The following is a 27,537-nucleotide window of genomic DNA, read 5'->3' as shown; positions in this document are numbered from 1 at the left end:
GAGACAGCATGTTGTGGAGCTGCATATTAAAGAGGTGGGGCTCTATAAATTTAGAAAGAGAAGTAGGACCGCTTTTTAAAAAAACAATATTGCAGTCTGTGACGCAGATGAGGAACTATAGGAGCTATCTATGGTTCTGTACCGGTCAGTTGGAGAGCGCTTCTCGAGCCATCAGTTCACTAAATTATATTCTGTTTAAGCATAAAATAAAGTGTTTCCTGCATGAAAAAGATACTTCAAATTCCTATTTCATGGAAACAGTAGGACCCATATAGCCGACCACCCCGGACCACTGGGGTCGGGGCCAAGGCTGGTCCGTGGCTCTGACCTTGAACTAAAAAAGGCTGAAAGGAGAGGAGGAAGCTCCTGGGTTACAGCTGGAATCCCAAGGTCCCTGCCTGCAGCGGGTGCGGGGGGTAAGGGACGAGCAGAGACGGGTGGCGAGGGGTGACAGCGCTCACAGGGGGGGCCACTCAGGTATGTGGGAGGCTGCCGGTCATCCTGGCAGATCCACATTCCTGCAAGTGGTTTGACGAACAACAAAGACAGCGAGCCGGCTCCCTCACATACGTCTTTCCTGGATTTAAATAGTCCTGCTTCCTCTCCAAACACAAGAACGGATGGAGGCAGCAATATTCAGGTTTTTAAGCCAACAGCTGCAGAAACCACACGTGTAGATAGTACACTATGAGATTCTCCGAAACTGAGTCAAGTATATATTAAATATATATTGATCCACATGATAGCAATGAGTGTACAAACTTCTGCTTGGTAAACAAACTGCCACAATGCATACCATTACTTATATGAATACCCTATTATATATTAAAAGTGTGCTTCTATGCTCATGTTCCACGTCAAATTTATAAAATCAAGATAAAAATCAACAGAAATGATGACATTTCTTATAGTGCGCATCCAGTCCACCAACGGCACTGTCCTTTAGTCCTTCGGGGGAAATCATGATTGGTTCATCCATAATTTAATTTAAAACAATCTGCTTCCAGCTCCCAACACCTCGCTGCCACTGCAGTGCTGCTGCAGAGCACACAGACAAGCGGGGAAATGGCCCAGGGCACACACACACCAAACACACAAAGATCCATTAAAAGAAACAAACGTGGAAACGATTCTAACCAAAACATTCAGGCACCATCATTGATGGCTAACTGTGCAACCTGAATTATTTTTGCCTCGTTCAGGCAACTGCGACAAAGCAGCATCAAAAGCTCCTGAATTCTTCTTTTTCATTTGCAACTATTTACATTGTTTTTTTCCATTGGTTTCATGGACAGTAGACATCATTTTCAACAGCAGCTAAAGCTTTGCGATTCAAAAACAGTAACCCAGTTTACTGTAGGAGCTCTGTCTAAGACAATGTGCAGGTACATTTGTACTATGCGCTCGCAATCTATCCATCAGTCGATTCTTGTGCAAGCCAGGTCCAAACAAAAATGTCCTCCATGCTCGGATAGATATGTATTTCACCCTGTTTAGTAGCTGGCAATGCCACACAGTCAAACTTATGGCCTTGTGCCACTTTCTATGGCTGACTGCTCTCTGGTATCAACCACAGATTGTATATGACTTAATCGATCTAATTACAGAAAAGAAAATAAACCAGAGATAGTCAACCCCCCCTCTCTGAGGCCCTCTCCGGCGTGTCAGCCCTATTTCTGACTCCGGCGGGTGTCTCTTACATGCAAGTTTAAGGGGGCCACAAGTGGGAACACCAAGGCACCTTTAAATCGTGCAGCAAAGGTAGTGCATTTAAGTTTCCCCCACTGCCGGACATTGACAATCTGGCAGGGAGAACATCAAGCGCTCAAAAGGTTTGAAAGAAATCATAAACTTAGCAGATATTTGAGCAGACGTCCATGCATCCCATAATCTAGTAAAGTGGTTCTTTGAGGTAATAAAAAGTATTCATTTCACTCTTTGAAAGCACAGGATATAGCTCATCCTCCATCTCAAAAAAGGAAGTGACACGTACAGCAAGCACCAAGGTAAAGTGAGACAGGCAAAGGCTTCAACTCTCCCCGTCCATAAAAACAATAAGCAGCACAGTGCATATACAAAGATAGCTATCCAAATATACATATACATATATATATATATATTTCCTCTCGCAGTCCATCGGTGTGTACAGTATATCATGACTACGCGTTTCTATATTACCTGGAAGAACATCCACATGTGCAAATGAGTTATTGCCAGTTTCTCTCATAGTCGCGGGAGGAAATGTGTGACGGTCATGGCGGGGGTGGCCTTGTTGCCTCTCTTAACGCGGCCATGCTTGCTGAGGGCGATGTAGAAGCCCTTGTAAACAAAAGACTCATAGGCGTTGTAGTTGTTGGGCAGCAAAGTCTCCTTGAACTTGCACTCATCCACGAAGACTTTCTATAAATGCCAAAAAGAGAGAGCCGGTCAATAAATCTCATGGCAGACACAGAATGAACATCACAACATACCGGTATTAGAAAGCAGGAAACTGGAGGAGATGGCATGTTGCAAAAGACACCAGCCTCCTGCTATTACTCTTATAACACATCTATCTGAAACATTCCAACTCATTCAAAAGGAGAAATGCAACTAAATAAGCAATGATCAAATGCTAAACAATATGTACAGCATTAGGAAACAGGGACACATTACAGAATAGAATTTAGACATTGTAGTCACATTGTATGGCCCACTGATGAAAGCCCTTGCACTTGCAATATTACGAACATGGTGTCTGTGGCGACATTCCCGGGAAAAATCCCAAGTGATCTTGGGGAAGCGAGAGCCAAAAACACACCTGCAATTACTGCTTATCGCCATAGGTGCCGCCAAAGAGAACGAAACGGAGACTTTTGAAATAGTAACGTTAACTTCTCAAATGTTAAATGTTGATTAAACACAAGCGGCCATACAAAAAACTTGGTCTAAACGAAAAAAAAAAACTAAAACTTAATCTACTTTTGGTACTTTGTCTTTGATGATACAGTACCAAAAGTAGATTTTGGTACTTTTAATAATCAACGCTACCAAAAATAGGTTTGAAGTTCGATAGCCAGCCCTACATAATGCTGCTGTATCTTTCATTGTCCATTTAAAGAAGAATACCATCATTCACTTTACTTTCCGCTGTAAGAGCTGCACATCGTTCTCTTTTAATAAAGCTAGATAAACTAATGCTAGGGGCCATTTACTGTACAAATCAACAGGATAGTTAACATTGACATTCATCTGTTGATTTAAAGAATTCTGGAGTTTTTTCCTAAATGTTTTATTAATTTTCTAATACACGGTCAAATCGTACACATCATTTTCTGTTAAATAAAAAACCTAAAAATACTGTTTTTTTGTTTGTTTGTTTTTTACAGTATAACGTTTTATAGGTTAATTAAGGTGTCTACAGTATAATCTTTCAGTGATTTCTGAACATGTATCAAAAGACCCACTGCATAATTTCATGTTGATGACTCCTAAATATACATATACTGTACTGTAAAATATCACGTAAAAACCACTGCCTTTTTGTAATCTAAGACATTAACTGGCCTATATTTATAAAGGCAGGCCTCGGCTAAGTTAAACGTTTGACCTTCTGTTGGTTTTAACCATAAAATGTTCACATATAGTATTGCAGTTAAACACAATGATATGGTACTTTACTTGCTTATCTCCATTTTATCTGTTACTTTGCAGATTAAGATTTTACATAAAAAAATGTATGAAGAGTTAATAAAATATGATGCATTAAAATCAAATGTGTGTAAATTTGCATAAAAATGCTGCTTACATGTTAACGCATCAATAACAACATTTCATGTCAATAATATATATTAATATAAACCCACAGGGGCCACTCCACTGCATAATCAGAATACTTTTGATATTTAAATTACATTTTGTTGATAATACTTTCACATAAGTAGTGTTGAATGCAGGACTTTTACTTGCAACAGAGTATTTTCACACTGTGGTATTGCTACTTTTACTTTAGTAAAGGATCTGAGTACTTCTTCCCCACCGCCAGATTCTGACACAGAACCCCCCCCCCCCCCCCCCTATCATCAGAGCATATTAATAACACAACAGTGCTCATAAACCCACGGATGCAGCAGCTACATGAACTCATCTTACACTGAGCAGGATGTGTGTGTGGAGTGGCGCACAAACGTACCGTTCCGTATAACCTTCCCCTGCTGTTCATTGCGACAAACAGCCCACTCCTCACCCCGAACATGCTGATCACTCCTCGGTCCACGGTGGAGATCTCTATTAGACCTAGACGAAACATAATGTTAGGAAAGCAAAGACACTCTTGCACACTGCGGCTTGGGACAAAGTCGAGTAACTGGCCTATGCAGCAGTGATGGGTGTAACCTTGCAGGTGCACTGCGACTGGATGATGCTTCCTCTGCTCAATTAGCCCTTTGGAGTTTTCACCTATTTGCTTTGTTTAAACATGATGATGCCCTGTGAGTGTAGTTTACAGCGTGTTGAGTGGGCTCTGTGTGCGTGTCCTGCTGCAGCGGGACGCAGGGTAAAAATAAGTTAGCCTCTAAACTGGGTCCAAGCATTCATGTCATGTTTTTGGCTTGGGAGAATATTTCGCAGTGCACGGATGTAGGGCTCAGTACACTGTTTTTGCATTTGGAAACTTTCAACTATGCCGACACCTCTTATTAAATATCATGCAATACAAGTGACCCGCTCTAACTTTTACACAGCGTGCGCATAGGGTTACAATACACTCTCTTTTTTTTTTAGGGTCCAGTGGATTGCCGGATGCAACTCACTGTATGGGTTCTCATTGTGTGCACCGCTTATCCTGCCATCCGGGAGCACCTGCAGGTGAAACCCAATGCCCACGTTGCAGTACAGTCGCCGCACTCTTTTGATGCCCTGCAAATAGTCACTCTCCCAGTTCAGCTCCGATTTCCCCCCATTTATACCCAGATAGGAGCGGGAGAAGAGGGTCTCCCACTTCTTTTCCAATAAAGTCGCATTAGTCCTGTTCGGAATCGGATAAGATGAAACGATCCCCCAGAGAGAAGTCCACAGTACAAGAACTGCTGGCAGCGTCCAGTGCGTCCTGGCCCCGCTGGACATACTGTAGAGGCACCTTTGCGCAACGGCCATCCAGTTTACCTTTGGGGCACGTGGTCAAAGTTACCTGCCCTAAAAATGCAACTCTTCTGATTGTTTGTCCTTTGGCATGGTGGTGGTGAAGGCTTAATATGGGATCAAGGCAGATCAGGGCCCCATAGCCCGAGATCTGAGCAGGAGAGGGAAAGAGCGCGTCGGAGCTTGAATTGGTGCCGGTGGCGATGATCATCTTTCGCCGCTCCGCGCCTCTGTACAGGCAACGCTGGTCGTGGAGGGGACACCACTCACCGCAAAACCAGCTCACCTTGGCTCCGACTCTCACATTTTAAAATGACATCACTACGACTACACCGCTGCACCCCCCATCAAAAGTAGGAGGTGGGAGGAGGAGGAGAGAGTTGCAGGACCCCAGCAGCAGCAGTTCTAATAAGAATGATGGGGGTGCTGCACCTTCACATCAGCGTCAAACAAGTCAGAGAGAATAAGGAGAAGGGTTTCCTGTGGTGCTTTTTTAAAATAAAGCCCTTAACAGTGTGGCCGCGTTCCAACTCTTACACACATCACAACTCCAGTAAGTCCCTGCATCACTTCGTCTCACAAAACTTCCAAATCCAATTCATTAAATTACACAATTAAGGAAAAACCTGAATAAACGCTTTCATACAGTCACCGAAAGGTTTGATGAGTATGAAAGTGATGTAAATCATATGCTATGGCATCCACAATTTCATGTTACATTTAAGTAAAGAAAAATTGAGCAATACAAATACAATTAGCTAAAATAATTAAATCATAAAAATAGCATTAAAACAAAGTTCAAGAAAGATATATAGGCAACTAAATACAAAGACCCTAGTCAAGCGGGAGCCTGTAATAAAAAGTTTAGCTAATGAGGGGAAAAACAGCAAATGAAAACACAAAGGCTGTGGCTAACTTAGATGTATTTATTTTCCTTTAATACTTTTACTTTTCCATTAATTTATATAATAAGGTCAGAAAATAGTAAAAAAAAAAAATAACATTGAAGACCAAGATGGAGTCTTACAATCACTTGTTTTGTACAACCAGTGGTCCAAAATAAAGTATAGGTCCAGATATTCTGAATTGATCAATTATTAAAGTCATTTAATCAAGCAAAAATGACAAACAATTATAGGTTTTGGGTTCTCAAATGTGAAGATTGTATAGATTATAAATCTCATCTCAAAGGATTTCAGGGTTGCAAGTGATTATTTTTTTAAGTTTAGGTTTTAAGTTTATTTTTTAAGTGGTTAGTTGGTTAAGTTTATTTTAAACATGTTACAATATATATATAAATACAATTAAAAATAAAAGATAAATAAGAACATGTACATCTCAGCACAATCTTCCAAAATTATTGTAAGTGATTCAAATATGAAATTCCCATGTTCCAAGTTGTGCTATCCTGTGCTTTTATTTTGAAGGTAATCTAACCTATTTTCTCAGTCTTCCTGTGGCTAACTGTGGCTGACCTGACAGAGCTCTTACTCACATGGGAGACCTGCAGGAGGGGAGGGGGGTGTGTGTGTGTGTGTGTGTGTGTGTGTGTGTGTGTGTGTGTGTGTGGGTGGGTGGGTGGGTGTGTGTGTGTGTGTGTGTGTGTGGGTGGGTGTGTGTGTGTCTTTCATTGGCGTTGAGCAATCATGGGATGGACGGATGGATACTGTGTCCAGAACCCAAATCGGGACGGTGGTCATATGTCCTGGCAGCCTGATGCCTTATTTAGAAAGAAGGTGTAAAAACAGTCACAGGAGAGGAAATGGCAATCCTGTCTGACACTTCCTTAGCTGTTTGTTCAGGAAGTTTACACAACCAGATATTTTGGCTGGTCAGATTGCGCATTATTATTGTTACAGTAACATACCCTGCGACTAACAGAATAATCTAACCGTGGATTAAATGCCTGCCACTGTTTTGAGTTCAGGTCCAGAAATAAAGTGATGAAGGAAATGTGGAAAAATACATGCAGTTGATGATCTTAATAATGCAAAAAAAAAAAAAAAAAAAAAAATGACACCAATGCCTCATCAGATATTAAGAAAACATGTTAAACTGAAATACTATCTTTTCTGACAACAATGCTAATGTCAGTATTTTTTCTTTTTGAAATTTACATTCCGTGACGGAATTTATGTTTATGTTTTGATCTGTGTGTTGTTATCAATGGCCCAGTTTGACAGGCAGGCCGGGTTGCCAGATATACCTGTAAAAACGTAAACCCAGCACGCTACAGCTGTAACGGTAGTACAGCCATGAAAGCAGCAAATAAACGAACAGGATCAACGGAGATAGATTCTACATGACATAAAAAAAAGAAAACAGCATGTTTCTAACAGTTGCGTGACCAGAGACGTAACAACCCCCTGGTAAATATTGGAGATGTATTTGAAAGATGGAGACAGCTTAGATCCCAAAAGGACGCAGAGTTGGCTTATTTTCTCCTGAACAGGTAAGCATTAGCTTCAGGCTAATTTATCACAGCTACTAGGGATGGGCATTTTTTGTCATTTCAACATTTGTGTTCTCACATTGAATTATATAACTAGAGTACCCGAGTTGGTTACTCGCAAAAACAATTGAGACATAGCCAGTAAAGTGATCCCGACTGGTCCTGGCTAACGCCGCCATGCTAACCCTGCTAACTGTTAACGTTACCGGGAGGACCAGGCAAGCAACCCATGGCTGTTTACAGCGTGTAGCCTCGTCAGCGGCTGGAGCCGACAACGAGACAACGAGAGGGGGGCTGTAAATCGGAAAGAGAGGACTGTGAGTTTGCAGTGTGTTTAGCGATTGTTGCCGTAATTGTAAGCCAATGAAGTGTGTTCCGTCGGCAAGGTAGTGGTATTTTTAGCGTTTCGTATTGTAATTCTAAGCCGAGGAAGTGTGCCTGACTGGCGTGTGGAGAGGACAGTGAGGTTGTTGTGTTTTTAGCGGTTCATACTGTCATTTTAAGCCGAAAAAGTGTGTCTGTCAGTTGGTTACAGAGCTCCGCGTGAGCACGGGCTTTTATGACTGTCAATATAGCCAGCATCTAACGTTAGCTACTCGGCTGTGCTGTGGAGTAATGTCTGGCTATGTGAGACTAGCATCTACCGTTAGCTACTCGGCTGTGCTGTGGAGTAATGTCTGGCTATGTGAGACTAGCATCTACCGTTAGCTACTCCGCTGTGCTGTGGAGTAATGTCCCGTGAACTTCGAGTATGGGCAGGAGGGGGCGGGGGAAACGACTCTCCAGCATTTTGAATTGGTAGTGCAGTAATTATTTTAACCGCTAGCTGCCAGTATTACATACAATATTACATATTGCACCTTTAAGAAAAATCACTAATTTCTGTCAAAAATGTGAATGAAATATTGAACAAATAAAAATAAGTCTAGTGCACTCGGTTCACCCTCCTTAACATCCCTGTTTGCATCATATCCTGCACGGTGCCGGTGAAGAAATGAAGGCTCGGGGGATTTCCCAACGCGCCACAGAGCAGCAGGCTCTGGGGCCCCGAGGTGCTCTTGGCTGCCAGGGAGCTTCAAGCCAACCTTAGCAACCAGGGAGGCCTTGTTGCTGATAAACAGCCGTGGCAAGACAACCCATAATGGAAAAACAACAAACAAACAAAACATTTCATATAACGTGGAGATATATGTAGATTGCAACAGAAATGCGTTTAGGCGTCATTCAATTACACTTTAAGTCACAGGTACATGTTTTGATATACTTAAAAGGTACACTGTATGTTGTCAACATTACTGCATTTAAAAGTATATTTATATAGTTATATGAAGAATATATGTATGAAGTAAAAGAGAAAAACAGGACCTTTTAGTCCCAACGGAGAAGATAGACTGGGCCACACTGGACCAGCAAATTAATGATTTGCTGTGTAAGCACATGACTATGCAATCCAAGGCAACCAACAGCCTGAATAGACAAAACTACTTGGTTATTGACAGAGTGTAACTTTAATCAATGGAGAGTGGGCACCGTTAATGAGACGGTGCTGAGCTCTTGAGATTAATTCAGCTAATACTGTTATACTGGCTGAGGCTGCTTTTTAGTAATAACACCTTTTAAAACATCTGAAGCAAATGCACAAGATACCACTTATCCTTTAATATGAATTTACATATTACATACATCAAGTATACTAACGTGATATGTCTGTTGTGATACGGTGAGATAAGAAGCAATCAACTACTGTCCACCTGAAAATCACAAAGCCCTTGTTTTTTTCACAAAGAAGAGTACGGCTGAAACTAACGATGATTTTCATGGTCAATTCATTTGGCATTTATTTCCCTGATTAAGTGTTTGGCCTTTAAAATGTCAGAAAATAGTGAAAGCTCTATATGTCTTGTTTTGTTTGACCAGCAGTCCAAAACCCAAAGATATCCAATTTAATATAATTAAAGATATAAAAATTCTCACAGAAGATTAGAAGCTGAAACTATCATATGTATGGTATTTTCCCTAAAAAAGGGGTACAGCGATTTAGCACTGCACTTCCATAAAGTTGGGGAACTCACAATGGACCGATTAAACAGGAATGGTCACAAAACAAGAAAATTGAAGCAGTAGAGGTCAAGATATCCTAATTTTAAACGTCTCGTATGGGTCAAGCACAGAAGATAATATATAGCAATACAAGTACCTTTTAAAACTACTAAGCAATTATCCAAAAAGTTGCAGATCCATTTTGTTCTGGTGATCAAGTAATTGATTGATCAACTAATGATTTCAGCTTTAGACTGGAGTAAGATTATGTCCAACTATGAAGACTGAACAACCCCGAAAACTGAGTCATAGTGGGGCAACAGGAGGACAAAAGGAGCCAGATGGAAACTTGCCCACATAACACACAAAATTGATTTGGCCTATAGACACCACCTTACTGAATTTATTAGAGCAAAAGTAGAAGACTAGAAACTAGAGACTCAAGCAAGAGAAAAGTGTCGGCAGTTTACTACTGTCTGGTCAGCTGTCTTTGTTGCAATTATAGGATCTATTTAGTGCACACACACACACACACATCAATCAGAAAATGGACTAGAGGGAATAGCCATACAAACAGCTTTTGTGCATATTACCAAAGTGTAAGTAACTGGATACAGGAGGATGCAAAGCTTTTTTAATTACCGTTTTATTAACGTGGGGTTTAAAAGACGAGATTGAAACAACAGCTGGGGATTTCCCTGGAATGACCATAGAATCACTGGCATAGACGAGCAATAATACTCAGTCCAACTGTTTATGTTTGTACGGACGACACAACCAAGGCACAGGCCTTCACATAATAGTTAAAAGTTGTAATAAAATGTATGAGATTCTTTGCTCAAGTAAGAAAACTTTACATTTATAGAGCAGTTAGCAGTAATGTCGTGATCGATCGTAAACAATTGGATTTCACTGGATCCAATGGAGCAGCGGCTTGTAAAATAGTAACGGTACCACCCCGAAAGGAGCTCAGGGGTTCAGATTTTTGCTGAACAAGCTAATGTATAATTCAACAGCCAAAAACTGCACTGCCTATTATTCTATGCTGCTTTGTAAATTCGTGACACAGTGGAGAGAAGCAGCAAATCCACTGGGAACCTGATACTAACTGGCATACCTTGTTAATAGAACATATGCAGAAGCTGAAGTATATTAGGAGATCTGTCCTGTTTTTTTCATTATTATTGTGTCAAGGTTTGAGCTGCACAGAGGAGACAAAGACCAGCCTGTCAGAAGGGAGTGTTGCCAGTAAAAATATCTTTTCAAGGGTACAGCTTGTGCACCTTGCAGAGAAAGATGTCTCTGCAGCTAAATTGAGCATAGAGTGACTAAGGGGAAAAGAAGCAAGGCAGAGGTGACTTTTACAAATCCCAACCAATGACACAGCCATTTTTATTATTATATCAGTAAGATAAACTGTATATTCTAAAACAAACAAGACCCATCTGTCATCAGATTGTTTGGATGACTATCAGCAAGGTATTCAGCAAAACATCCAAGGTAGTTAGAGTAATGAAACGCAGTACCTACTTCTAAATGTGTAGAGCAGCAGCAAGCAGAGAAACAAAACTCACAACCACATGCTGGACCCTACCTTGGTCAACAATCGTAACATTTAGGTCACTAAAGCCATGTAACACCAAGACTTGGAACTTGGAACAACAATTAGTAAATTAATATAAAGCCTGATTATCGGTCGGCCGACACAGACATCGGTAAACAAGGTTTACACATCACTTTTTGGTATCGCCTCAGCTCGCTTGGAACCTCGACGAAGGTGATACTAAAAAAAGTACTTGTTAGCAGGTACCAGGGACTTTTTTTCGTAATGGAAAACCAAAAAAGGCGAGTAGAGTTGAGGCGGGTAGAGCAGGTACCATGTGATGGAAAAACGGCATAAATTAGTAGTCAAATGACTAAAAATGAATCTGCAACTAATTATTGTCATAATTCTTCAAACAAAAATCTCGTTTAAAAAAATTGTTTTGCACTGTGGGCATTTTCCGCCATTTTCTAGACCAAACTATTGATCGGTTAATTGAGAAAATATGTCGAAAATGAAGGGATAATGAAAATAGCCGTTAGTTGCTTGCAGCCCTAGTTTCCAGGAACAAAAACCTGTGGTCAAACAACAAGCTTAAAGTAAAAGGATTTCTTTCCTGTATCCTATTTTGGTAGGAAATTGGTTGGTTAGGTGGTGGTGATGGCGCAGTGGATATGACACGCCTTTGGTGTGGGAGACCTGGGTTCAATTCCCACTGCAATATATCAACCAATGTGTCCCTGTGCAAGACACTTAACCCCTAGTTGCTCCAGAGGCGTGCAACCTCTGACATACAGTATATAGCAATTGTAAGTCGCTTTGGATAAAAAGTGTCAATGTAATGTAATGGTGGCAAAGCCAAACTTTCTATACTACATACCTTTTTTTTTAATATCTTTTTAAAATAATTTTGTCAGCAAAAGACGATCTGATGGAGATCTCTTTGGCGATGGAAAGAAATATTGTCAATTGTCTAATGAAATAGTTTTAGGATTGGTGTATAGTATGGCTGTAATGGCAAATTTCATTTAAAATTCAAATCACAAAATAATTACTCCTATGTTTGAAGATGCCATGGATATGGAAGAAAATGCTAGAACTCGCAACAGGGAAAGAGTAAAAGTCATAGATAGCCATGCACTTTGAATAATGGTAAATGCCTCACACCGTGGCCATTGATCTCCATTTAAGCTAAGTAATCACATTGGATCCCAAGAGAGCTGAAAGATGTGAAAACGTTTGTTTAAAGATGTGACCAAACGGTTTTGTTTGCCTTACATGGTGAGCTGCACTGCCCTGAAGTGTGTGAGCTCAACAGGGTTGTCGATTCACAAAAGCCTTAGTCCTAAAAATGTCGGAGTACGTTTTACTGTGCAGATTTTGCAGATGCCCTTGATTCAGGCTCCACAAAGACCATTAGTGTAATAACACCTGCCAACAAACCCATTATATCAAATACATTTCTGTGGACAAGTAGAGCAAAAACCGAAGCCATATTTATCAATGAGATATCTTCCTGAAAGCATTGACATAATTTTCTTAGGTTGATGTCTTGTTTTTTTCTCTCCACTGAACCAAATATTTAATATGGGAACATTGAGGCTGAGGTTTGGTCAGTGCCACATCTTCGCCATAACCAAGTGCTCCTTAGAGGCAAGGTCTGGCAGACTTAAGGCCACGAGGAAAGCTGTTTACGTGGCCACCATGCTGAAGAGACAGTTTGGTTTATGGCTGTAGGAAGAGATAGAGATCAGAGGAGGTGTCAGCTGCTGAGTCGGCAGCCGATTCCCCCTGGCTCCTCTTCCCTCTCTCCCAGGAACCCAACACCAAGCCGGGCCTCCAGGACCGAGCAGGAGAATGTGAGGAATTCTCTCAACACATTTGCTCACTGCTTTGCACGTTCTCACCCCTACAGGATGTAAAGAGTGCCGCCAGTCCTGAGGATGCGACCACCTTGCTCCACAGTGAGGGTGGGCGAGAGGCGGCAATGAGCGGAGGATCAAGGCAATTTAGCTGATGGGTAGGGGAGAGCGTCAGGAATGGCACACTGCTGAGCGAGTGAGTCATCCTGGACAGAGCTGCTGTCATTTGGCCAGCACAACAAAGATTGGATTATTTATTTTTGTCACGGCCTCTGCTCGAAGAAATCTAAACCCACAAGGAGTTGATCAAGGGTTTTGCCTGTCCTGGAGAGCAGCTAATACAGAATGATATTTAAGAATGATCCAGAAGAATGAGTGGCAAGTTCTGGTTTACCCAGAACAGTTTTATTTAACTTTAAAAAAGTGACTAAGGGCCTGGACTAACAAATATTTCCATAATCAAATAATTTGTTGGTTATTTAAATTAAGTGATTAATCATCTAGTCACTAAAATGTCAGATAATAGTGAAAAAGGCAGGAGCCCAAGGACATGTCTTTAAACAAACTGTCCAAAGTTTCTATTTTGCCCTATTGCAGACCTTTTTTAGTTACACAAAGTGTCATACCTAGTTTCACCTTTGTAACACTCTCAGGCCCCAAAAGCAGGTCACTAACAGGTGTTGTAAAAACTCTCCTTACTGGGTCAAAAGGCAAGTAGGCAGCAGTCAAAAGATGAGCAGATTTCAGGTCAGACATTTTTAGCTGTCGTAGTAGGAGAAGCACAGGTGCAAATAATAAAATGAATGATGGTTAAATTCCATTTAGCTGCTTTAGTTTCAGGGTCCTGGTACACTCAAGCAACAATGAACCAAAGACGACAATGATGACCTGAGCGGGAAACTCAGTAGTGATGGCTGGTGGGCAGGTGTGGAATGACAGGGGGAAGAGAGGAGGATGAAGCACCTGTCGCCATGACAACCTCTGTGAAAAGCAGGTGAAAAAGTTGGTTGTAATTTTGTATGTTTTCTATTTAGGAATATTTGTATTTCTCTTGTAAATGTTTATATCCACTATACCATTATTTTTTTATGGTATTGTTGGTTTGGACTGATCAATGGACTGTAAATATGGAAACAACATCAGACACCACCCTGGTTAGGGCAAGATAGCTGAAAACATTTGGTTAATAAAGCATGGCGTAGTGAAGAACACATTTTAATTTTGGATGCTCCTGCTGCACCTCAACCCTCTCACATGTTGACATCACCCTCTGGTGTCAAACAGATGTTAAGACATCCACAGACCTGCCAACCTTGAGAAACTTTTTTGAGTAGCAACTTACGGATTTATTGTCAAAGTTCTGGTTCATGAACGCGGCGGCACGCACACGGAATAAATGTGCCATTAAATGTCAAATGAGTATACATTTTAAACCCTTGAAAATAATTATGTTCAAGACAGTAGGCTACTTGAATTAAATAAAACATTTTATTTAAATTATCGGTCATATTTAATACAATTAATTGGATCATAATATAATCCAATCAAATAAAATATATTAAATTGCATAATGAGCACTTTTACTTTTGGTACTTTAAGTATATTTTGATAATACTTTTGTACTATTACATAGGGAAGATGTTGAATGCAGGACTTGTAACTGACAAGTAATTTGTAACTCTACAACACTGTTTTTTCTACTTTTACTGCAATACATGATCTGAGTAAGTCTTCCACCTCTGGAAATCACCACCAACAGTCGTGCATGAACACCTGCAGCTGTGTTTAACACTGAAAACACACAGCTCAGTTCAGCGTTTCCTTGCAGCTCTGCTACAGTAGCAGAGAACCTTTAACGTTACCCGCGGGTCACATCGTCTCTAAACAGTCCGCTCACAGTGAAGTCCTGCACGGATCAACATATGTTAGAGTCCGGCGGCTGCTCGCTCTGTTTGTTACACGCACACCGAGCAGATTGATGCGCTCACAGAGCCAATCTTTGCAGATGTTACCGCTCGGTGTTTGGCTAGCTAATAAGCCGTTAGCCTGTTAGCTTGAGCTTCGAAGGCGCCGAGCGGCCAGCCAAGGTCCGACAGACACCGACACATTCCGCACATCCTCCGCTCAGTTTAACCGCTAACCCCCACGGTACCGGTCAGAGAGGCATGTCTACTTTGTGTCTCGGTCCGATGCGTCCAGCAATAGGCTCCGGTCAGTTTTTAATTAGCCTACATTAGTAACAGTTAATTTTGTTACGGTATGAACTTAATCCTAGGAAAGGCAAAACAATATAAGACCTTTGTAACGAAATCCAAGACTTTATAAATGCAAGTCTTTATATTCAGATTTCTCCAAAGTTGACAGGTAGGCTACGTAAATTAATTAATTTCACCTTTCTACATCAAATCCGTTTACCTTTGCAAGCAGCGTCCTCCCTTGGGGAAACCCATAGATATATATGGGGGGGGACCAAACAAACTAAACGGGAATGAGGGAGGAATAACACCAGTGAATAACACTTGCATCTGATGCTTTCGTTTTACTATCAGTAGCCGATATCCCCGCTTGACATTAGAGGAAGGAACCCGACGCTGTGATTGGTCGAACTCTTCTTCTTTTACATCAAGAGCTAGACTGAGACGGCTACTGCCATGCTACTGCACGTCAACGAGTGAACTCAAAGCAGTCACCTGATTTTCGCGTAGTTTGAAGTGATAAATCGTATCACCGTATTTTGATGTCAAAATGCGTATCTTCTACGCAAAATGCGTACAGGTTGGCAGGTCTGCATCCAGTGCCTGTCTCAGTGATGATAACTCACTGCATTGCAGCACTGGGACGCTGGCATGTGGTTTGACTGGGATCAGTGTCGCTTTACTTGTGAGAAGTATATTTTTTTGGAACAGAAATTCTCAAAGCTTGACTCAATGAGCTTAGCTTCCTCTGAAACATAATTTTCTGTCCAGATGTTCAGCTAAACATAGTAAACTGGGTCATCCCCTGCATTGCAGGTAGTGTGTCTCAGTGGAATATCAAAATAAAATAACCTCAGGGCATTATTTGATTACTAATAGACCACTGAGCCAGAGCTACAGATTACAATGAGTTTCTTCGGTTATTTTCTTTGCCTTACCGACCGATCACGTCTTGATTTTACAGTGAAAAGTTCTACTGACAGAGATTACATGTTCATTGAGCAGTATGAGTCCTTGTGAGGAAACTAGGAATTGCAACAGTCAAGTGCACTGAGAGCATGCTGCTGTCAAAAGTATGTGGACACTTATTGGTTATTATCAAATATGGCTGTGTGTTTTGTGCAGCGTATACTTTGTGGGAAATGCAAAACAGAGAATCTGATACAGCTGATCTATCAACAAATGAGGTAACAGTAAGCTCAGTGCATCCCTGGCACGACGAGTCACTGAGGTCTCATGTGCTTGTGTCCTTTTGACTGTGACCTCCCTGTTAAAAGGTCATCCTAATGAGACCCTTGTTCCCTTCAAGTTCCACGCTGGAGTGCAGGAAACAATGCTACGTTACAGATGCTATTTTGAATGGTGTCACGCTGTAAAACTGGCAGCGTTGAATTATTGCCGGCCCCCTTTGATGCTGTTTATATCCCTGCCGTCTTGTCAACACATATAATCATACTGCAGATCCCTGATCCAGGACCTGATATTGCCAATAACGCTGCCCAAAAACACAAGCAGCAACATCTTTATTCTTGTGCAGTAAATGACTTACTGTTTTGCTCAAGCCCAGCAGTTCCCAAAATGGGGTCCCAATATAAATCTAAAAGGTCATGACTCACAGCTTGTTGGACTCACAATAAAAAGTAAAAATATTTTTTTTTAAAGCTTAAAAATAAAGAAAATCAATGCAGCAGAACTGAAGATATCCTTTTTTTTATTCCATGCATCCTACTTCCTTGTCAAAACATGATGCCTGCATTACCCACAGTGCCACTTAGCCGCTGACAGTTAACTAGTGAGTTATGCTAGTAGCGGCTAATGCAGCCTCGAGCTGCTAGCCTCATGCGGCGATGAGGAACGGGCTACAGAGGTCTGGTAAGCTCACTTCTCTCTAACCGACGCTGACTCAAGTGACATCACTTAATTTATCGAACTTCACACAGCTCCCTCTGCAGCCACAAAATACTTTATCCAACCCTTTTTCAGTACATATGTAGTAGTACTCCCCAAGACAGACTTGTATGTGTAAATTGGTGGAGTTCCCCTTTAAAGTGATAAGAAAAAAAAAATCTGTACATAAAAGTGCTTACATAAAATTTGCTTGCAGTTAATGAAAATATGAAAATGCCTGAAAACCAAACAAATATGGACGCCTCACATCAGCCAAAAACAATCCTTCAATGTAATAAACCTCAACTGAGTGGATATGATGTTATATTGTCACAGTATTTTAATTCTCACGACCAACAACTCTATAGTCGTACAACCATCTTGATGGTGCGAGTGCTCGCAAATCGCTAACATGGGAACCTTTCCCATCTCTACCCACCATCCTGACACAAACGCCGCATTAGGCCATAACCTGTGATGAGGGGTCACAAGTTGACTTTGCTTCATTTTTAAAACCAAAATGGTTGAGACCCACTGCTCTAGCATACTCTAAATACCTTGAAATATAACAGACCAAAAGTCGCTATGAAAGTCACGTTAAACAATCACAATTACTTGTGCAATAGTCAGATTTATAACTTAAATCCATTTTTACATTACGGTAGGTTCTATTGTGTCTTCCAAAAGCACTTGTCAACATTGTTGTTGTCACAAGCCCACACTAAAATCTCTCTATGAATGTTCATCTCCAGACTCTCATCTCCCTTACAATTAGCTTTGTGGCTGCCGCGTGTGTACTCCAAGTTAGCGAAAGCATGCACTTAAGAAGACAAGGTCTTAAAAAAACAAACTCCGGAAGCCACTGATTGACAGATGTGTCTGCCCACTCTGGTTCGTTGGCTAAAGCCGTGGCTGCTGTGGCTGTGCTGCGGTTGCCACCGGTCTATGCCTAAAGACATCGGACGCAAGGGCATTTCTAGGTTAAAATAACAACACCACACGCAACGCAGCCGGATATCCGAAAAAACTTAGGAAGACATATTTAGTTTGAGGCATGTAAATAACTGCAGAATGCCAATGAATTTTGTCATTGACAGAGCATTTTGTTTCCATGAAGAGCTAAAAAGACTTCCAGCTTGCAGCATACGTAAATAACAAGAGTATATGAGTAAAAGAAAAAAATGGAACAAATCACCTCTTTTTTATTACATTATCTTGCATCTTATTCATGCAAATCATCTTCTTCAATCTTTTTGCATCTTGACTAAAATATCTCACTACTAAAGAACCAGTCTATTTTTTCTTTGCTCTGCGTGGAATGTAAATAACAACACTGCAGTCTCCACCTGCGGAACAACCATACAAGGACAACGGCGCTGGACTGAGAGAGCCCCACACAAACTACCACTCTGAGATGCTATACAGTACATAATGATGGCATTCACATCAGTGGTTGAGGGGGAAAACTGCCTCCTGACCACTTCCAACTAACAAGCTCAAATTAAGACCACTGATGACCTCACAACTCTCAACTAGGCCAGTAAATCTAGCTGGATGTCTAATTCCAAAATAGTCTGGTAATAGTGTCTGCTGGTGCCACGGATACAAGGCACAGTTATGGGTTTGTAAGATATCTTTAAACAGGACAGGTGTATAAATTTCATATTTTGCCTAATGATGGTCTAGTACCGAAATGTTGCCAGCTATTAAAGTGACCTTTGCAAGTTAGACAGTGTGCGGGAGTTTATTTTCATATTTTGATCCAACAAAACTAACTAAATATGTGACAACTTAGTTATAGAAAGACCTTATTTACCTGTGCAACTAGCAACAACTTCATATTTTATATATGTACTGTGTGACATAACCAAAAACGTATAGATTATACATGTACTCTAACTAATCCAGACTCTTTCCTGTACTTCTCACCAATAGTCAACTTAACATTTGCTGAAATTGTATCCTGGATATGTTGTCTGACTTTGTCTTTCTTCGCCTTTTTATTATTTATTCTATTTTCAAGAAGATATCATATTTTTTATTGCAGTTGTGTACAATACCTGTACCATGCTTTCTAAATAATAATAATAATAATAATAATAATAATAATAATAATAACCCCTATTTACAGCACACTTTTTCAAAACTGAAATTGATTTTTTTTTTATTTATTTGCTGCACTGCAAATTAAAATCAACAAACTATAAAATCAATTAAAAAAGGTGGCAGAAGACATGAACTGAAGCATTTAATCAAATGTCAACAATATCTTATGTGCACAGCCGTGTTCAGCTACATTAACACACAACAAAACAAACAAGGAGGTTTAATAGATTGTTATGACATATAGAGGCTTAAGATGTGCGTTTGAAGATTTAAGGGCTGCTACTCACTCGTGAAAAATGTCCTTCATTTCTAACTAGCTACCTGGATAAGAATAAAACAGGTAAACAACACTCTGGTAATATAGGATAAAAAAAGAAGAGACAATTCAAGTAAAATAAAGTGAACAGCTCAAGTAAGCTCTCTGAAAAAAAAAGGATTTTTTTGTAAGGAAAGATTTAAAAGAGGACATTACAAGCATTTCAGTTCCAACAGAAATGAGAGTAGCTCAATGTTTTCTTCCTTTTGCCCATTTTTGGTTAAGTGAATAATTTGTGTACCACCGAGTACAAATGTATATGAACTAAATGTACAGCACAATACGCACTTTACTTGTTTTGAACATTTACCATCACATACCTAAATATTTTTAACTCAGGACAATTTTCAGTATGCATCTTTTACCAGAGTCTTAAACAAGGAGGGTATGTCTACTTTTAGTTAAGTGAAACGTACATTGTGTTCTCCACGTGCCTTTGTTTGGGTACATACATTAAGAGTGGAGGCGGTGCAATTTTCATTCCAGCAACAATAACCAAAATAATTTCCTGTACTAAGTTAAAAAGAGATGTATACATGGAGAAGTGTCAGATACATGGAATTGTCACCTCATGATTACCTTAAGCAAAGAGATAATGATTTCTGGGCACCTGGGTAGCTCACCTGGTAGGGGCCGTGACCTGCGGCCCTTTGCTGCATGTCATTCCCCCTCTCTCTCCCCTTTCATGTCTTCAGCTGTCCTATATAAATAAAGGCCTAACATTTCCAAAAAATAATCTTAAGAAAAAAAAAAAATAATAAGGGGATAATGATTTCTCAGGTGGTTAGGACAGCAATCTAGTCAGGAGCACAACGTAAACATCAATATGTGTGAATGGAAACGTGATGTTGTGACCGCAGTGTTTGCATGACTGGATCTGATATTTTAGTCATAGCTGTAGGCAGTGCTGGAGGAGTTTAGGAATGTGTGACCACAGGAACCTTTGGCCCCACGGCTGCAAGTCTTCCTCCCTTGTCTGGGTCCGAAGACACAGACCATCACACCCTTGAACGTCTCAGTCCAGGTCTACTGTGTGACAAACCGCAGCCGACAGCCACCCACTCACAAACTGGAAAATGACAACCCTTAGGGATGGCTGGTGCTCTCTTAGACGTGCAGTAAAAACTGAGCGATTTCCCTTTTACTGCACTTCAGAGGGAGCCGGGATTGCTTCCGCCCTGAGAGTGGGCGACTGGGTGGCTGTAGACATGTCATGTTCATGTCAATAGCAGGTCAGTGTCTGTACCTCTGTGATCTAAGGCTCTCAAGCATCAGACTCCTACTGCCATCTGCTGGACAGCTGGCTGAACTCTTTCATGGGTATAAATGGAACTGCTGTGGCCTGCAAATGGAGACACAGAAATGTCCTCACAAAGTCAACACATCAGTGATTTTTTATGTCAGTTCCATTTAAAATATACATCATCTTATGATGAGTAAAATGTGAAATGCAATCCAATGATCAAATCTGTATAAGAGCCACAGCAAGGATCCATATTGAACAAAAACCACATTTCACTTTAATATTAGAACATAGTTTGGAGTTTATTTGAAATCTGTAAAAACTACTCAGAAAGATGTATTTGCATGTAGGCTATATAACACAAATGTATTTTCAAAGAGGACCATTGATATACATTAGTCGTAGCAGCGTACATATTAATATACTATTTGACACCTCGAAACACTGTATAGTTTGAATAATAAATATCATGTATTTCTTTTTTAAATCTCTAAATATATTTTTAAGTAAATGATATTTCTTTTTTTTTTTTCAATCTGAGCCCCCACACACCTACATGTTCACTCATGCAAACTTGGGTTTGGCAGCCTGGTGCTGTAGGTGTGGGATGAGTAACTACTTCAGACTCTCTTTGGCATGCTCTGTCTCAAAATGTCCCTTTTTTTAACTGGCAAGAGGAAATATTTACTCAAAACAACAGGAAGCACAAAGACACCAGCTAGCACATGTTATCCTCACCATTAATTTACTGAAATAAATCTGGAGTCTGAAGAGCTGATTTAAGTTTGACACATGTAATCAAAGCTAATCATGTATGTAAAGTAGAGTATAACCAGTAGTGGATTATTGAGGCAGATACTGATAGTTTAATAATATATATAATAAATCTGCTATTTTTTTTAACATAAACACATACCATAAACAAATACCTTTGATAAGCAATGTGACCAAGTATGTACTGAGTTTTTAACTTCTTTTCGTAAAAATAAGTTCTATGCACTTTTATTTCTCTTACCTTTACCTGTGTTTTTATTACTTAACTTCATTATGTAAAGCACCTTGAGCTGCCTCTGTGTATAAATAAATAAATAAATAAATAAACTTGCCTTGAGTTATACAGATGCAAAAATAAACTTGCTGTGCGTGCTCTCTGCTGGACAAACTGTGAAATAATGACACTGTTTCTAAATGACCTCAAAATTAAAGTATATCTGGAGATTTATGACAGAAATGTCTTTTAACTTATCAGCCAACATATATGCCGATATATATCTGAATATATCTGTGGTAAATTAATACTTAACAGTCAGGGTCTGATGTAAAGTAAGTTGCAATCACATTACCAAACTATAGTAAGTATCCATAATAATACTATGATAATAATAATAATAATAATAATAATAATAATAATAATAATAATCATATAATTTAGTTTATTTAGATTGCACTTATCAAAATCAGCCATTACAAAGAGCTTCACAAAGGGCAGGCATAGGGAATATAACAATTCAAATGAAAACAGTGAAAAAATAAAAATATATAATATATAGTAAGAATATAATATATAGGATTAGCAGATAATTAATGTAATTGTTAGTTGCAGCCCCTTAATATTTCACTATGCAATTCACTTTTTACCTTTTTCTTAAAAATGGTTTTATTTGTTTTTTGTGGTGTAGCAATTACAGTAATTGTAGCTGTTTATATTTTACTGAAATTGTTTGAGGGCAAATTAAAGTTGTTTGCTAGCTTAACTAACGTTATCTGCAATCTGGTTTGTTTTAATTTATTAGTACAATTATTAATGTTATTGGTGTCATCCTTCACTATGGTTTAATATAAACATTAACGTTTACGTTAGCTAGCTAGCTAGCTACCTGTATCTTTATGGGATCACTAACTAAACAGTACACTTAAGCCGAAAGCTGTTGACACAGCCACAACACAGCAACATTCATGATAATATTATTAACACACACTAACTATTAAGACTCCATGTACTTACATATGTTATACTTTCTTCAAATCTAATGTCCAAAAACACAAAGTTAACGCTACTGACCAAACAGAATGAGCACAGATTGAGCACTTCCATATGTATCTATGGAGCACTTCAACCGCGTTAGCCCAGTCCATTCATCTAGCTAGCAATAAATAACTTCAATGTATTTAACAGAAGCAGATTCGACACGTTCTTACATAAAAGGAGTGCCATTTGAGTAATTATCCATTTTGAACACCAAGTCATATACCAGTTACCAATGTTTGCTTCTGTCTGAATTTTCTTTAGAAGAGCCATAAAGATGATATGTATATCTTAAACGAATCTGCCGGTGTTGTGCCGAAAAAAGACTGCCTGCCGAAATACGACTGCACGCCGCTAGAGGGCAATGTTGGTCAGTCTAAATAGTTATGTGCGCCAATATTAACCAGGTCACTTTTAAAGGGCTTCAGCCCCAAATTAATTTATTGTAGCCCCGAATGTCATTAGCCTAGTTGTTTTAAGCAACACAAAGTTTAAGTTCCCGTGTTGCCGTGACGTTAACAGTCTACATGGTTCAGGCTCAAACTCACGGAGCTCTGGAGCAGACCCGTGCGTTGCTTTGTGTGTGTGTTCTGTATATAAAATGTAGGCCTAATAATGTAAATGTAATAAATGTGACTGAGGTCTACTAAAAGTCCTGAAAAATACAGAAGCCAATTGTGTGATTGTCAGACGTTGCTGTCCTGAGTTAGGGGGGGGGCAGTCACATTTCGGCAGGTCCCATATAGGCTACCCTTGCCAAAAAAGGACTGCACCCCCATAACTCAGGATTGCAAAGGCAGACAAAGTTTTCGGGACTTTTAGTAGACCTCATAACATGCAAGTATAGCAAATGGTGTGATTGTCAGAAGTTGCTGTCCTGAGTTAGGGGGGGGCAGTCGTATTTCGGCATGCAGTCTTTTTTTGGCACACCGGTATTCGTCAAATTGGTCAACAAAACGTCACTTCTCCTCGGTTCAGGCGGGCTGGTTGAAAACGTAGACAGTGTATAAGGTTGAAAGCAGAAGAGAAGCGCTTCAGTTGGCTCTTGTGTAACAAAACTAACATTAACAATTAATATAGATAGCATAGTTAACATGTTAGTTAGATAGTACACATTTGACCCGGTGAACGATTGGACGCATGTTAGCATTTTAAACTATTAAAGCTAGGTTAGCTTCTCCAGGTAACAAACATTGAAGTTAGCTTGTGTTTGTTCGGTGTTTACGTAACAGCTAGCTAGCTAACCTAGTGGTTAAAGTTAGCTAAATAAAAAGCTCTTGATTTTACAAGCAATGGACCGACCGTCAAGGTTTGTAAACTAGCAACTTTTTTAAACCGTAATTCGTTGACCTTTTCTTTTCCTGATTTTGATTAATTTAACTAATGTCTGTTGAATGCTAACACGTTGTTTACTGTTGACACACAGGAAGACAACGGTTGTGAGTTACTCTGAAGCAAAGGACTTTGATGATGGTGAGAAGTTATGGCCTCTTATTCATGCTGCAGATAACGTTACTGTATATTTTACAAGTCTTGTAGACAAAGCTTACACTACTCTAGGTATTATTGGTTTAAGCAATGTTGACCTAGAAACCCAATCAAACAATTCACCTCAGTCTGTAATATTAGCTGTACTAGGTGCAGGCAGCGCATTGTGGGTTTACTCACCACAACACTTAGCTAGGGGCAGGAGAAGTTTAAGTCTTTTTTTCAAATGGTGCCAGTTACAGCTAGACAGTAGGGGTGGGCGATATGGCCCTAAAATAATATCACAATATTTCAGGGTATATCTGTGATAATGATATTCTTAATGATATGACAAATAATTCTGTATAAAATATAAATATCACAACAAAGTGCATATCTCAACAGTTGCCAAATTAATAGGAAATTATGTCAACAACTGGGAACATTGCCATTATCAAGATGTGATTTTTTTTTCACATATTAAAAATTATAGTGGTATTATTGTGAACGATATGAATTGGCACACTGCTTATCGGTATAGACAGACCTACAGTAACAAACTCAATCCTCTATCACCACTAACCTATCCCTATGTTCTGTCTTCATGTTGACAGATGAGGATTTTGCCTGCGTGAAGGCTCCACCCAGCAAAAAGGCCAGAGAGGATGTGAAACAGGAGAACAAGAAATCATCCAGCAAGTCCTCCAGTCAAGAGTCAAAATCACAATCCACACTGAGCCAGAAGAGCAGGTAGGTGACAAGATAATGTGGACCATAATGTGTCATTCATTTATATTATGGGATGTGTCCAACAAAATTTAAATAAATCTATCAGTTGTTTTTTTTTTAAGGTATTTGAGGAGTAAAATAAACGTTGAAAATCTTTTAACATTATGCATTGTTTGAATCTTCTCAACTTTAACTCTGTTTTTTCACAGAAGACCATTAGATGTGAAGTTGTACGAAAGAGATCTAGAAGCAGCCATTACACTATCCTTGCTTAAAAATGAAGATGGGATAAAGGACCAGTCTCCAACCAGTAAAGGTATGACTTAGCTTGAAAACGTAAAAATATAATAGTCTATTGTTAAAAAGTTATCAACTTAAATTAATGTTAATTTTCTCTAGGAGATCTCAAGGTTAGAGTGCCTGTAGTTGAAAACACAGATCCAACTTCTTTGCACATGTCCAACTGCAGTGTGGATTTGGCAGTTTTGGGTAGATTCCCTTTTTCTATAATTGCACATTTAATTTCCTCATGCTTAACTACATTGAATTTAATCTTGTTAGATTAAGGATAGAAATTATATGAACATTTTCTGTGGCTGTTTTGTTTTCTTTAGGCCTGGATGAAATCACATCAGAAAAAGAGTCACCTGCCCTTCCCAGACATAGAAAGGCTGCCACTAAAGGTGCTGAGGAGAAAAAGCTTAAGGATGAAGATGAAGACTATGAGCCCAAACTGACACCAGGTTGTTATCCCTCACTAAATACTTGTTTTCTGTTTAATTACTTATTTTCTTGCATAAAATAACAATAACTCCTTTCCAGATTCAGAAAGTGATGAGGATTTCAGTGAACCAGCTGAGAGCGATGATGAGGAATTCACAGTGAAGAAAGTCAGCAAAACAAAAAAGAAGGATAGAGTTACCAAGAACGAGAAGACCAAAACGCCTCGTGCCTCTAAAAAAGAAAAGCAACAGTCGAAACCACCAACGTCTAAGTCCCAGGCAGCGGGTACGTAGCTGAAGTTCATCGAAGAAGATTTAGCTTTTTGGCTGTAATGGTAATTTAATTTAGTCATTTGTCATGAGAACTACTTTGTCTCACAGCAGCTTCCACACCAGTGAGAAGTCCTCCAACAGCCAAACTTGCACCCAAAGGACCTGCTTCATCCTCCACGGTTTCCACGTCAAAACCTGCATTATCTCTAAGCCCAGCAGGGGGCAGGATACCTAAGTGGAACCCTCCAGGTAAACAACCGCAGTGATAGCTACATATAAACCTTTAGAGATGCTTGCAGTATGTTTTTAATCAAGCCAATGCTAATGTTATTACCTTTTTTTTTTTTTTTATTCCCAGCTCAAGTTGGTGGAAGTCCCACTTCATCCAGTCCAGCAGTGAAGTCTCCAGGTCAGGGTCTGCGGCTTGGACTGTCCCGTCTTGTTCGAGTCAAACCTCTTCATCCTAGCGTTGCAAGTCACTGACCTGTCTGTGGATCCCCCTGTACTTGTCAGTTGTTGTTGTCCTTTTAGCTTTATTTAAAAAAAAAAAAAAAAAAAAGATGCTTGTAAATTATTCATTTCCATTTTCATGACTATACATATTAAGTCACTCCCAGGATATATTTTCCCATGATGGTCTCACATATACCACTTGAGCTATATTTTTCCACCATACAATATAAAAAGCTACTTCAACTGTCATAGGGTTTGCTTTGTTGACTCTGGCTGAAATGTTATTGATGTCAGGCTTTATCAGTACAGATTGATGTCAAGCTTTATCAGTACAGTAATGTGTCTAAGCATTTTTAGAATTCTTTTGAGAGTTCACATCAGGATAAACTGTTGGTAATACTGGAATGTGGAAAATTATAAATCTCTTTAAGTCTCATAATCTTCTCCCCTTTTGTTTTCCTGTTGTGCTAACACTGTATATTGTGTACATATATGTGAAATAAAATTTAAAAGAACTTCAGATTTTGTTTGCTGTGTCTCCAGAAGTATTACATCCATTTTTAGATTACCATGAGCGGCAGATGAGACAGCTGACATTATTTTAACAGGCATAGAATTGGCTGCTATACTTTATACAAAAAAAAGTTTATATAAAGTTTTGGTCTGGTACAAATTCTCGCACACGTTTTCTTGTTCAGGTTAAGTCCATAATGTCAAATCAAATATGTTAAGAGGAGCTGGTATGCCGATTTTTGTTACCATTTGACAGAGCCAATCTCATCTGTCTGTCAGAAAGTGAAAAAGTGTATTTCCCAAAATGTCCAACTATCCCTTTAAGAGACCTTTCTTGAATTTAAGAGCAACATGAGTAAAATTGAAAGATTTTAAAGTCTACGTTGATCCTTAATCTATTCTAATCAGTTTGATAAATAAAGGCCCTGAAGTTATCAGGAGTGTGATCTTAGATTATATTGTATGATATATCAGTCTAGATCCTCTATTGTTAGTGTTTGATAATGTCACTGAGGGACCAATTTTTTTTTACCCCATTTAATATCCTCAGTTAACCTTGTTTTTATTTTTTTCCACATACAGTATTTTGCAT

The 27,537-nt window shown here is 39.5% G+C and overlaps 2 protein-coding genes across 5 annotated transcripts; one reads left to right on the top strand and one right to left on the bottom strand.

The window, feature by feature from the left end:
• Window positions 1-606: 606 nt before the first annotated feature.
• On the bottom strand, window positions 607-22,889 carry LOC114550268 (fibroblast growth factor 6). Of its 2 annotated transcripts, none has more exons than XM_028570918.1 (3): window positions 4,791-5,641; window positions 4,172-4,275; window positions 607-2,400 (listed from the first exon to the last, which is right to left on the bottom strand). In XM_028570918.1, the coding sequence occupies exons 1-3, from the start codon at window positions 5,131-5,133 to the stop codon at window positions 2,224-2,226; spliced, it is 624 nt and encodes a 207-aa protein (XP_028426719.1). In that variant the 5' UTR covers window positions 5,134-5,641; the 3' UTR covers window positions 607-2,223. The 2 variants fall into 2 exon arrangements, 1 of the variants encoding a protein (XP_028426719.1); XR_003691667.1 differs by lacking the exons at window positions 607-2,400; window positions 4,791-5,641 and adding exons at window positions 20,766-20,861; window positions 22,768-22,889 and having other exon boundaries at window positions 4,190-4,275.
• Window positions 22,890-23,584: 695 nt separating this feature from the next.
• Window positions 23,585-26,952, top strand: rad51ap1 (RAD51 associated protein 1). Of its 3 annotated transcripts, none has more exons than XM_028570803.1 (9): window positions 23,585-24,097; window positions 24,215-24,261; window positions 24,870-25,005; window positions 25,197-25,300; window positions 25,384-25,473; window positions 25,599-25,727; window positions 25,807-25,992; window positions 26,088-26,228; window positions 26,338-26,952. In XM_028570803.1, the coding sequence occupies exons 1-9, from the start codon at window positions 24,081-24,083 to the stop codon at window positions 26,460-26,462; spliced, it is 975 nt and encodes a 324-aa protein (XP_028426604.1). In that variant the 5' UTR covers window positions 23,585-24,080; the 3' UTR covers window positions 26,463-26,952. The 3 variants fall into 3 exon arrangements, with proteins under 3 accessions (XP_028426604.1, XP_028426603.1, XP_028426602.1); XM_028570802.1 differs by having other exon boundaries at window positions 23,588-24,097; window positions 25,194-25,300; window positions 26,091-26,228; XM_028570801.1 differs by having other exon boundaries at window positions 23,589-24,097; window positions 25,194-25,300.
• The last annotated feature ends 585 nt before the right edge of the window (window positions 26,953-27,537 follow it).

This window comes from Perca flavescens, chromosome 23 (assembly GCF_004354835.1).
Source record: "Perca flavescens isolate YP-PL-M2 chromosome 23, PFLA_1.0, whole genome shotgun sequence".
Taxonomy (NCBI): Eukaryota; Metazoa; Chordata; class Actinopteri; order Perciformes; family Percidae; genus Perca; species Perca flavescens.
Note: the sequence above shows the minus strand (reverse complement) of the source record. Positions and strands in the feature narration are given on the sequence as shown.

Excerpts from the sequence above, each read along its gene's own strand:
- LOC114550268 (XM_028570918.1), bottom strand. The coding sequence starts at position 5,133 with ATGGCCGTTGCGCAAAGGTGCCTCTACAGTATGTCCAGCGGGGCCAGG. Across the intron at positions 4,276-4,790 it reads ACACAATGAGAACCCATACA|GTCTAATAGAGATCTCCACC; the intron begins GTGAGTTGCATC and ends TGTTTCGTCTAG. Across the intron at positions 2,401-4,171 it reads GGGGAAGGTTATACGGAACG|AAAGTCTTCGTGGATGAGTG; the intron begins GTACGTTTGTGC and ends TGGCATTTATAG.
- rad51ap1 (XM_028570801.1), top strand. Across the intron at positions 25,006-25,193 it reads ACACTGAGCCAGAAGAGCAG|AAGACCATTAGATGTGAAGT; the intron begins GTAGGTGACAAG and ends GTTTTTTCACAG. Across the intron at positions 25,474-25,598 it reads TGTGGATTTGGCAGTTTTGG|GCCTGGATGAAATCACATCA; the intron begins GTAGATTCCCTT and ends TGTTTTCTTTAG.